General features: G+C 42.7%; 1 protein-coding gene across 3 annotated transcripts in view; it reads left to right on the forward strand.

Moving 5' to 3' along the window:
- The window catches only part of ralgps2 (Ral GEF with PH domain and SH3 binding motif 2), a 76,910-nt gene that overhangs the window by 28,840 nt on the left and 35,617 nt on the right, over positions 1–12,453 (forward strand). For all 3 annotated transcript variants that reach the window (XM_054603334.1, XM_054603336.1, XM_054603335.1), the window contains exons 6-8: positions 8,383–8,466; positions 12,144–12,233; positions 12,353–12,445. In XM_054603334.1, coding sequence (XP_054459309.1) covers positions 8,383–8,466; positions 12,144–12,233; positions 12,353–12,445 — 267 coding nt within the window. The remainder of the gene's footprint in view (positions 1–8,382; positions 8,467–12,143; positions 12,234–12,352; positions 12,446–12,453) is intronic.

Here is a 12,453-nt window from a genome sequence, read left to right on the forward strand (position 1 = left end):
CGAGGGAACTTTCAACTTCTCGATAAGATATATCTTCAGTTTCACACATACTGAACTCCGACAAGACCAGATGTTCTTCAGAAGGTTTCACAAGTTCACAATTTTTCTGACTTTTTTTTTGCATGATATCAAACTATAGACGAATCAAATTTTCCACCAGATTGCTTCCAAGTGTTCCTGCCCATGTTTTTAATGCGCGCTCTATCAATGCCCTGACAACAGCGGTACTGTAGAAATACAGTGAGCTTGCTTTTAAGTCGTATAACTGCAATTGATGTCGTCTGCGTGGTTTCAATTTTCTGTATCAGCAGTCTGTCCTGTTGGAGCCGGTTCTTTTTACCGTTCTTCCAAGACTGCCCATAATAACTGTACTGACTATTAGAAATATACGAAATTACCATAAAACTAGCCGTGCCTTGGCCTGTTAGTGTTTGTGTATTAAGATTTTTTTATTTTTCCCCTTCCCATAAACACATCAGAACAGTTTAAATGTAATATGTGTGTGCGTGTTTAAGAGACTAATTTGCGCTCTGGTGTTTACAAATTTGTTTTTTGTTACATGTGTATATGACGCACAAACAGACGCTCTGGCACGGGGGTGGAAAAATGACCCCAGACAGCATCGCAGTAGAACAGAGGTTCTCATTAGCTCAAGTGTTCCATCGCTGACATGGAGCAGATGTATGGAGAGCAGCCGGGGAAGGTCGGGCCAAACTCTCCGCTGGGTAATAACTGTCCGTCACAATAGTGATAAAGGATGACATGAAAACGGTGTGAGGAGATGCTTCAACATCTGGACAACGAGAAGCCCAGTTCACGATCCATTTATCCTTTTTATACTGGGGTAAATATGGCTGATAACGGGATAAAGAACCCTTTGATATCGGAAAAGGCCTCAAGAAAGCCGGGTTCCAAAGCTCAGACCTCGAGCGCATGCCGCTCCGACACAGCAGACAGCACAGAGCCTAAACACATCTGCTTCTGATGATATGTTAAGTGACAGCTCATAAGACGTTGGCATGCACGACGGTTCGCTGTAATCTACTTCCTGTACACGTAATGGACCCACGTCAGCACAGGACCGCTCGGGCTTCCTCGTCTGTGAACAAAAAAAAAAAAAAAAAAAAAAAAAAAAAAAAAAAAAAGATGGCAGAGAAGTTGACAAAGAGCCGTTGAGTGGAGCATGGACGGAGTTTTGTGTATAATTGATGAGAACAGCAGAAGCTATGTTTTGATGGTAAAATAATCTATGGTGCAGAGCAGACTGATGTCTAATCTACAACCCTCCGCTGAGTTGCTGATATGTTCTTTGGCTGCTGGTTTTGCAAAGTGAAATGCCATCGAAAGGACAAGACGGATCATAGAGACGGGGGAGGGGGAAAAGGATGCAAGGGACTTGTAGCTAAATCTTTTCCTCTCATCTAAATTTACGAGGCAGTGACTTGTAACGGGCTGAAGCATCGCTGTGTTTTCATCCAGAGTGACTGGATCTGATCGCTCGCTATAGTAAGGAGAAATGTAGAGAGTAAAATGATGTGTAAGCATAGACGGCATATAAAAAAAAAAGTCACATGACATCATCCATTGGTTTGTGGCTTGCGGTTTTGAAGCCTACAGTTCGGCATTTGGGCCGCCGCCATCTTGGTTTTTGGCCGTTGTTATCTTGGCTTTTGGAACCAGAAGGGAACACGAGAACATCGATTTTCCGAAGTCGTTTTTTCCTTCCGGATACAAACACCTGAACTTATGTATCAGCCGATTTTGAGTACTGATCTGATACCAGTGGGTTTAAAAACAAAAAAATTTAAAACAGGTTAAAATTCCATGTCTAAAATAATTTGTCGCTCTTTAAACATCTCCTTCAAACAACTTTATTATTGAATTTCTCACAAAAAACACTACAATTGGCAAAATTACGTTAGAAAACATCATGATAAGGTTTTAATGGTGCTAAATTTTTATAAATGGTGCTTAAAATCATCATAATGTGACTCAATGCATCCCCGGTTTACGTTAGCTGTTAGCTCCATTACTTAGCCTAGCAGGACTGTGCTGCTAATGTGAACTAGCTCTCCTTCTCCAGATTTCAACACAGATTTATTGTTCACAATGAAACATTATCAGGGAAAAACTAGGGTGCATGTGAGTTTCACCACAGGTGTTTGGATTTGGTTTGCACATGTGCAGTAACGATCAGGCAGGATGTGCAGAACGGGTAGCGAGGGACGTTGGTTGTTGTTGTTCCTGTGCAGCGTAAAAGAGCTGATGAATTATATGAAACCGTGATATGGGACCTCACCTGTTGAGACCATAAGCTCATGTTTACAATGTTTACTGAGGGAATAAATCAAGAGAAGTAGAGTCAATCCCCGTAGAATTCTATACAATCAGACTTTTTACAACCAGAGAAGTCGCCCCTGATGGCCATTAGAAAGAATGCAAGTTTACGACACTTCAGAATCCGCTTTATTGGCTGAATTTGACTCCGGTTACTTACGCTCACTAATACACAGAAACAGACAAATAAACACAAAAATCAAGGAGGTCCAAAATAACAAAAAAGGATAAACATTAATTATTTTTTCACACAGAAATATAAAAATGTGTGTGTGTATATATATGAACATAAAAACACAAAAAACAACAACGACACTTCGGCATTGGCTTCACTTTTCAGAACCAGATGTTGCCACACGTGAGTAAGTGAAAAAAGGGCATCGTTGGAGGACTTTTCCTGCCGTCATCTCTCTGTTTTTCTGCCCCAGTATACCATTCCTAATTTCATAATCAGACATGCGGTGATGCTCTGCAGCTGAATGTTTATGGAAGTAGAAAATGAAATCGAGGCTGAGAGGAAAATAGAGATTGAGAAATGTTTGGTTTGGGGGTGCCTTTTTTGTTTTTAACACACAGCCATGACAACAGCCAAGGTAGTGATTTAGTGGCTTTGGTTGTGGAGCTCCAGCTCTCAGGGAATAGCTATCAGATTGCGCTTTACGTACCGATGAATAGTATGTCAGTTCCTCTCAAGTCTAGAAATCCTCTGAGCAGATTGAAGGTCTCATGTGAGACGATGACGACTTGTAGTTGGAGGCAGGTAACGTTTCACACACTCTGCTCCGTCTCGCCTGCAGGATTAATGTTTTTCCAGCACCGACTGTGTGATAACCAACGTTTACTCTCTGTGATACAATGAAACGTGTGTGTGTAAGACTGAGTGCAGTCCTCAGCCGGGTCCCTGTAGTCTGCACGTGTTGTTTTTCTGGCGGAGGGATTGGACAATAATTGCTACACAACAAGCACAGTAGGGAATCCCACCCACACTACAGCCTGTCAGCATGATGGTCAATACACATTCATCATGCTGAAAGGTGGAGAAATAGAATGTTTTGGCAGTAGAGGCGGCGTCAAAAACCACAGGGACAGGTTTATTTCTTGTCAAAGAGGATTTTCAAAAACCATCAAAGTGGTTTGGCAAAAAGGACTTGACGTGAACGTACCAGATTTAGTTTTGAGGGAACTTAGAGGTGAGAACTTGATGGGCGAAAATGGAAAATGATGTGTACGGTGTATGAATGTGTTTGTGTTTTTGAATTAAATACTCTACTACTAAAATAATCTGTCCAAAACCAGTGGAAGACTCCATCAAAACACACTTAATGACCGATCTCTGCCCCACCATTACAGTGAGTTCTTCATCATTTCTTTTTTACAGTTTTCTTTTAGGAATATAATTGTGACTTTTACGATAATATAAATGCACAATGAAATCTTCTTATAGGAACACGCACATTCTGGTTTTACAATAAAAGATGGCCTCTACTACCATAAGAATCCCATAAGGTACATGTACTAACAGAGCGCCTGGAAAAGTCATTCTTTCCGTGGTGTGCACAGCGAGGTAATGGACGCTGCTGCCGGCTCCACAACGCTGCTGAAACAATAATTTATTTTACGGCTTCTTTTCCCCCTTTTTTCTGTTCCTCACATGTACTGTATTGGCTCGGTCGTTGTGTTTTATGAATCCACGCCGGCGACGGCCATGGCCGGAGGGAGATATCATCTTGTTGTTTTGTCTGTTCGTCCGTCTGTCTTTTCATCCATCCGTCCATCCGGTTCTCAGGAACGCCTTGAGGGAATTTCCTCAAATTTTGCAAGAATGTCCACGTGGACTAAAGGATGAACTGATCAGTATTTATTGTTCAAATGTCAGGGTCAAGGTGACCTCACAGAACAATTTTTTGGCCATAACTCAGTTATTTATATGCTAATAGACTAGTTTTGCAACGGAAGGATCGCGTAGTGCAACAGTTTGTCAAGCTATGTAAGGGATTTAACCACCAAAGATCGCCAATACAACCTAAACAAATTGACTTCTAGATCTGTTTGCTATTAGTTTGTGGGTAGAAAACATTAACAAGTGGCCCAGTATTCAGTGACCAGATATATACATTTATTGTGTTGAGAAACCTAGTGTGTAACAAGCTAGAAATTACGAGCTACAAGTCACTAGATGTTTCCAACTCTGATATCTTTGGTTGGTTACCGGACATCAAACACCATGACATTGACAGAGTTTATTTCGTGTTAAAATGGGCGCTACAACCAAGTTTTTGATCATTCCAGTGGCAGTGAACACGTTTAATGGTGTTGTTGAACACATTTTTTTGTACCGATATATGTTTTGATCATCTACGGCAACCATTTCTGTAAGTTACTATGATCAACCACGGACGCAGTCAACTGAAAGTCACCAGTTAACACGATGACTCGTCAAACTGAAACCCCTTTTGCTCTGAAATGATTGTGATCCTGACGAAATTCTGTAGAACTTCAGTCCGCTGTTGGAATATCAATTCTGAAACTGAACATGCAACAAGCAGACATTATGATGAAGTGGCTTTAAAATGGTCTATAATGACAATTTCACACAAATGTCTAATAAGATAAAACATTGACGTGATGACATGTTGGACAGACGGGGATGTAAAATATAACTGTGGTGATTCTGGTTTTGTTGTTTTTGTAGTACGGGTAAATCTGTCGACCAGTGACACCATAAATCTGGCAGAACATGGAAATCAGTTTAGGTTCCTCTGTCCAACAGCTACTTGAGATCAGCAAAAGACAAAACGGAAGATTTTCGGTTGTAATCCTTCCTGTCATCCTCACGTTACGTCCACAATCTCATCATCTTCTTCCTCAAGCTCACTTCCCCCCCCCTTCATCTTCCTTCTTTTTCCACCCCCTGTGGCCTCTCCCTAATATCTCCATGGATCCCAACACTTGAGTTTTTCATTAACAATGAAGACGTAAAACAAAAGGAATTGTTGTGGTATCTAACATGAGGTCATTGCAATTTGTGGCCTAGCTGCAGCTGGTTATCTTATTCAGCCTCCGTGCCGTTGTTTATGTAATGCTCCTCCCGCTGTGGTTGTTAAAGAACCCGAAGCTGATGAATGGACGGGAAGATCCAGAGATGGTAATTTTGGGATTAGGTGAAGTTTTGGTGTGGAATGTTTGGTTTGGAATCTGACCTTTTATTATCTTGGGTTGGATCCTAACGAACGTTTTTTCTTTTTTTTTACTGCATTAGTTGTTGTTTAATGTTATTGTAGATACAGTCGGCCTCTAGCAGCCCCACAGGACTGGGTTTTATAGGAAACCCTGCTCAGCCAGACCCGCATGTGGAAATGAAGCACTGTCTTTGTCTTGGCGGAGCAGCTTTTTATTTTATTTTACTGCAGCATTGAAAACCCTCTCCTCACCAGAGCTGCCTCGTCGGGGCTATTCTCCAAAAACTTGACTGTTTTTTAAAACGTTGAAACGAGACTCTAAAGGCAAAAGACAAATAAAGGAAGTCGAATCCTAATTGTTTCTGGAAAGGCTGCGGATCACTTCCCTGCTGCTTAAACACACACACCAGGCATCGGTTGTTACGCAACAGAACATTAGAGCGTTAATTAATTAAATCTCAGGGTGATGGACGGATGGTTGATGCCCACACGGTCCAGGGTTGAAGGCTCGGTGTAGGTTGTTGAAACGCTGCGGTCTCGGTGAGACGTGGGACCGCCCGTTTGGGTGCTACACCTACCTGGGTGGTCAGGTGGAGGTCCGAGCTGCGAGACACACACACACAAACACACAACCGGCCACCTCCCACCGACTATAAACCGTCTCTGTGTTTACGTATCATCACCACCAACGTGGTGTGGAAGCTGTGGAGAGGAGAGTGATTGATGCGATGGCAGGAAGAAAGGGAAGCGCTTATTTAAAAAAAGAGGAGAGATGTTAAATAAACGGGCCAGTGTCTCCTAGCGCCTGTGACGGAGATGCTCCGACTCTGAGGAAGCTCCACGCCGGCTTGTAAACCTTGTGGGGAGATTCTGTTTGGTCTTCTTCCATGTTGTCTTTTATAGCCTTGACCGTATCCCTTCATCTCCTCTCTGTCCTCGTTTCCCCATCCTGACTCAGGCATATATAGGCCTTGAGACATCCCATCGCCCACTCATGAATGTCTGCTTTTTAACATCTGTGATAGATATGTTACTTCTGTCTTTAACCCCCCCACCGGTGGTCTCCAACGACTCAGAGACTCGCCCTTGAACGAGCGTGTCAGGCGGTTGTGAGCGGTGAGGTAGAGGTTGTTGCTTCCAGACAGTCGGTCTCACGGGGGGGGGGGGTTCATACCTCAGCTGTTCATACCTCAGCTGTTCATACTGCGGACCAGGTCGGGGCTGGCAGGGATTGAGAGGAGAGCTTGCACAACATTTTCCCCTGCTGTAGCGTCAGTGTCCCTGGCCTCCGGACAGCCTGCGGGGCCAAAGGAGGGTCCGGGTTCCCCCTCGCAGAGTTTGTGTGGTCTCAGTCTTCACCTCGTAGCCAGGGACAGCAGCCGAGCCCAGACTGAGTCCAGACTGTAGTGTGATGAAATTACAATCAGCACTGCTTCTCCCACAGCTACTTTTTAAGACTAGCGTTGATAGAATGATTCATCGACTAGATGATCAATGGGACATTAATACATGACAATTTCAATCACTGAATTAACTAAAGAAGTCAAACATGATTATGACTTTTTAAATGGGAAACAGACTATTTTTTTGCTTTGGTCATTGGAAATTGAAGAACTTCAGCTTTTTGACATTTGGCAAACAAAATAAATACTTAGGTCTCTGGTTACCTGTGATGGGCATTAGAGGTGTAAGACATTGATTCTCAAGAACGCTATATACATTTTTAATGAATAGTTTTCATGCAGACAGCGGCTCAGATTGCATTATGAGTTATGTTGTGTTGTTAGATGTTACAGGGACTGGGATAAATGCAAATGTAGATCATATTCTCCTGATTGCATTACAAACATTATTGTATTTTACTCCAATTTTATGATGGTGTGTTCTTTATGTCGTGACCGTTTTTCCTACCATAAGATTTAAAAAAAAAATCTGAAATACCACCTTGCTTACAGTATCTCTACATTTCACGATATAGAGAATCGTGGACATTTTCTGCCATTATATATATTTTGTAGATCTGCCCTGTAAAAAGTACAAGAATTCATGTTTATTGGAGTTTTAATTGTTTTTATTCCATCTAAAATGCATTGATCTTTTTCTGCAAATATGCACAATAACACATTTGCAAAGCATTTTTAAAATAATGTTTTTTTTAAATGAAAATGTTTGTATCTTCTCTTTAAAAGAGGCATTTGAACCTTTCACGTTCCACTACTCTGCAGCTGTCTGAACTGTGTGTCACATCTTGGTAGAAATTCAGTTGTTGTTTATTGCTCATCGACTTTGGGAACATTTTGTACATTTCAAAGTTAACTGCATCAGTCTGGTGCACATGAGAGCAACATTAAAAAAGGGCTGCATCTATGAGGAAATGAATGCTCTTTTTTAACAATTTAATCACAGACACATTGGTTGTATAGAGCAGTGCGGCGAAAGAGCACCTCACTGAATTAAATACGTTCGCTGGAGAGCATCAGTGTGGAAATGCAATGCCCGACAGTAATCCTTTTATTCAATTTACTAGTTTTCATAATCTTTGAAAGCCAAAATCATAAATGAAAATAAAATTGGATTATTCGCCAAGCCCTATTTTAATCAGTATTGAGTTTTGGGCTTCATACTAGAGCGTGATCCTGCACAGCTTCACCCGTTTCTTTTTCGCAGTCATCCATGAATCTGTCTGAGCCTTTTCTCTGGATCTGATCCCCAGCCTCTCTCTCTTTCCTCCTCATCTGCTTTTCTCTCCTATCATGTCCTCCTCTCCACTTCACTTGACTGTTTTGTGCATTCAGTAAAATGCTGCCACATGTACTTTGGCTCAGTGCGTAATGTCAGTTTCCCCGTTTTGTTTGTTTGTTTTCAGGAGCTGTCGAGCTGCGGCTGGAACAAGAAGGAGAAGCACAGCTCCGCTCCAAACGTGGTGGCCTTCACCCGCAGGTTCAACCAGGTGAGCTGTCCCGTTCAGAGAGGAGACGGGAAAACAGTCCCTGTTGCAGTATTACAGATTTACGAGCCTTGATCATCTAGGAATGGAGAAATTACAGCTCCTCTTTCCATCAAGTCCTCCAAGCACTAAATCATCACCCTCGCTCTCTTAGAGGTGTTTTTATTTTTGAAGCCCTGCTTGTCATGGCAACACCTACATATCTCCCTGTCTCCTCATCATAAATAGTCCCCAGGTGGTCTGACAGAAAGTAGTTTATTTTGTCCTCTGTGGTCCTTGGTTCTGGCACTTATGGAGTTATTAATGCGTTCCTGCATGTTGGTGCAGCACGCATGGAAACATTTTCTAAACGTATGCATGAGTGCGTATGACAAGCTCCCCGGTGCCCTGTGACATCATCAACAGGAAGTTGTGGGTAATGATGTAAGGGGCAATCATGCCCTTTAATCCCCTTCCAGTGTTTTTGCCAGGCTTCCCTTTTAAGACCCACTTCACTGCCCTCCAGTATAAATATGAGATGATCCAACAAGAATGTGTTGCTGTGGAAACTTCGGCATGTATAGCAGATCCCAAACGGTGATTCAAGATGTTAGCTGCACACATTTCAGCCGCCGGGAGCCAAGTTTGGGGGGGATAATGGGAGTTGGATTGGGAGGGCAGAGAATCCCAGAAAGCTCCTGAGCACGAGCCAAAGCCTTATTCCTCTTCCTTCAGTGCTTGTTTTGTTGGCACTGATTAACAGGAGCCAGTGGAGCAGAAGAGATCTGGCCAGGAGGCGAGGAGAGAATAATTCAGAGCCCATTATGGTCAATGCAAAGTAATTCTGTCTTACTGGGTTTTGTGCAGCAATTTGCATACAGTAGTCAAAAAAGAAATCATTACAGCAGTAATGGAGAATGAGTGGCGATAATAATCAAATGTGAATAGACTATATTCTCACCAGAAGGGAAGACGAACAGAGTGCATCTTATTGGTGTCAATTCAATGGAGAAAGACAGAAAGTGTGCCTTTACTTTTAACTTAAAATACGTCATTACATCTTGTGGATATATAGCAGAACTAGGAGCAAGACATGTTATTTTAATTTCCATTTAACCTCAGAACCCATCGGCTATCAAATGACAAAGATTTAGTTAAAGGGGGAAACGGCCAATATTTCTGGGTGTAGCAAGCAAAGACTGTATATAAGAAGTTGACGTAGTCAGTGTGACGTCACCCATTGGTTTATAGACTGCTGTTTTAAGGCTTTTATTTTGGCACTTTTGGCATCTCCATCTTGGTTTTTGGCTGCTGCCATCGGGTTTTTCTGGAACCAGAAGTGACACGAAAGGTTGGCGCTAAGTAGAAACGGAGAATTTTAGGGGAACGAAAAGGTTACAATTAACTTTCATTTTAAGACTTGAAACTAGAGATTGAGACCATAAACTCATGTTTACAATGTTTACTGAGGGAATAAATCAAGAGAGAAGTAGAGTCATTTTCTCATAGACTTCTATACAAACAAAGCCCCCTCCTAATGTGATTGGTCAATACTTATCAGACTACGAATGGATACCAGGAAACAAAGTCTCGTAAAAATGTCATCATTACATTTTAGGGAAAGTGATCATACTAGAACTAAAATATTAACTTGCAGTAATTATGTAATTGTGCAATGATGTCCAACGAGCAATTGTAAAAGTATTTAAGGGCGACATCACCAATTTATTCCAGCTCATTGTTTGTGCAGTGGATTGTGGGTCGTTCTTAGCACAGGTCTATAAATTCATTTATTTTTTTTACCATTAAACAAGCGTCAGCACATGAGTAATCAGATCACCTCAACTCAGTCATCATCTTTGGCCAGATCTTCATCCCCCTCCCCCCTCAGCCCATTAAACGGTTTGATCCACAGCTATGAGCTTTGAGTCTGGATCTGTCTTCTTCCGCTTATTTATGATTATTGAAGCGCCGGGGCCTGGTCGCTCCATCTGGAGGTCTTGATACGCTCATAAACGCGGGGGCCCCTCGAAAGACACCATCTTTGCTTCAGGACACAAAATGAGATCTGTAAAGACAAAGACAACCCCTCTCCCGCTCAGTCCCACATACTGTACACGCCCGTGAATGCAGCCATGCAGAGCGCTGCCACCCTGAGTGATGTCATCGCTGTGCAGAGCCTGGCGAGGACACATGATCCCGTAACGAGCCCCGGTGGTACGGCGATCTGGACGGACATGCGTTGTCCAGATTGACCTCGCACGTGAAGTTAGACCGCAGAGGAAACTAAATGTGAAGACTCAGCATGTTTGGCAGATTTGAATCACGTTTTACAGGCAATGGAAACTTCTGTCTATTGTAAACTGATGCTGGAAGGAAGATGTGACAACATTTGAAACCTTCTCATGAGGTCACTGTCTCAAGGCAAAAGAGGCAAATGAAAGCAGAAGCCAATAGAAGTCAGGGTCCATCCCATCCATGTATCTTCTCTCCGTTGCCATCACTCCCTCGTCTTGTTTACTTCATCAAGTGGTGAAAATGAAACCCATATGGCTCTGTTTACCTGCGTAGATTGAGCGTACGCTTGTGTGTGTGTGTGTGTGTGTATATCATGTGTTTATAGCAGAAGACGGAGAGAATGAGTAGTCGGGCGAATTTATCTCTTCACTCTTCAGCTCCTCACCTCTTGCCTGCAACAAAAATAAGTCTAGGGGCTGAAAAAAAGCAACAGCTGTAGGCTCAAATTATGTGCACATCAAGAATGTAGTAAAAAAATAACAAAAAAAAAACACAGGGTGAAGCAGGCACACACTCTTAATTTATAGACACACACCTAGAGGTCCGTGGCTCGAAAGAAGACTGTTGAAAATTAAATTATCAAACACATATTAATGTCTAGCAGGAGAGAAGAATGAGCGTGGAGCAGAGCGAGGGAGTCATTTGTTGTTGTGAAAAAGTAGAGATGGTCAGTCGGCCGGGGACGGTCTTATCAGAACACAATGTGCAGACATCTTTGTGCTCTGAAAGCCCTCAGAGTCCTGCGGCACGTCGGAGCTACCTTCCCCTCAAGTTACCTCCTCTCTTCCCTCGCTTTCTCTCTCCTTTTCCTCTTTCCATTCCCTCTCTCCCCAGAGCTTTAACACTGATTGATTGATTCACTGACTTGTGTGTGTGTGTGTGTGTGTGTGCGTGTGCGTGCGCGTACGTGTGTTTAATCAGAACTTTGGCTTAGCAGCAATCTCTCCAAAGAGACAGATTTCCGACATCACTCTCGGGTCTGGCCAAGCACTCTGAACACACTCCTTCTTTTCTCTGTTGACATATCAGGAGTTATGGTGTGTATCTGTTGTGTAATCAGTTGGAATCAGTTGGATTTTCCTTTTTGAAGCGCTTGTTTTTCCTCAAGACCTGGTTCCTAATCGACTCCAATGGAGCGTTTCCCGTTAGCAGTCTGCTGCATGCTCTCCTGCACCACTTTGTACTGGTTATGGCCCAGAGTTGTCATGTCTGCACGCCTTGGCTCTGGATTTAAAATACTTAGCAAGACAGAACAGCCTGTCTTTCTATACACACACCTAAGATCCTCATTGAGTGTAACAAATGAGAGATAAAGTTTCCTGTAGCGTCTCTGTTTTTGGCGGGTTTGTTAGAGTTGCTCGGTGCCGTAATCTCTTGTCTTTTTTTTTTTTTTTTTGTTCTAGACGAGTTTCTGGGTGGTTCGAGAGATCCTCCATGCGCAGACGTTGAAGATCAGAGCCGAGGTTCTGAGTCTGTACATTCGCACTGCCAAGGTACACACATCCACGCCGGACACGACACTGTTGTTCTATCGTTATGAATGTTTGCATTGTAAACCCGACTTAATGCATGCTCTTTTGTACTTTTGTACTCTTTTGTTTTTTTTTCACAGAAACTGTGTGACATGAACAACCTCCACGCGGTCATGGCTGTGGTGTCAGCGCTACAGAGTGCCCCCATCTTCAGGCTCACCAAAACGTGGGCGGTGAGTTT

Source organism: Anoplopoma fimbria, chromosome 8, assembly GCF_027596085.1.
Source record: "Anoplopoma fimbria isolate UVic2021 breed Golden Eagle Sablefish chromosome 8, Afim_UVic_2022, whole genome shotgun sequence".
Classification (NCBI taxonomy): domain Eukaryota; kingdom Metazoa; phylum Chordata; class Actinopteri; order Perciformes; family Anoplopomatidae; genus Anoplopoma; species Anoplopoma fimbria.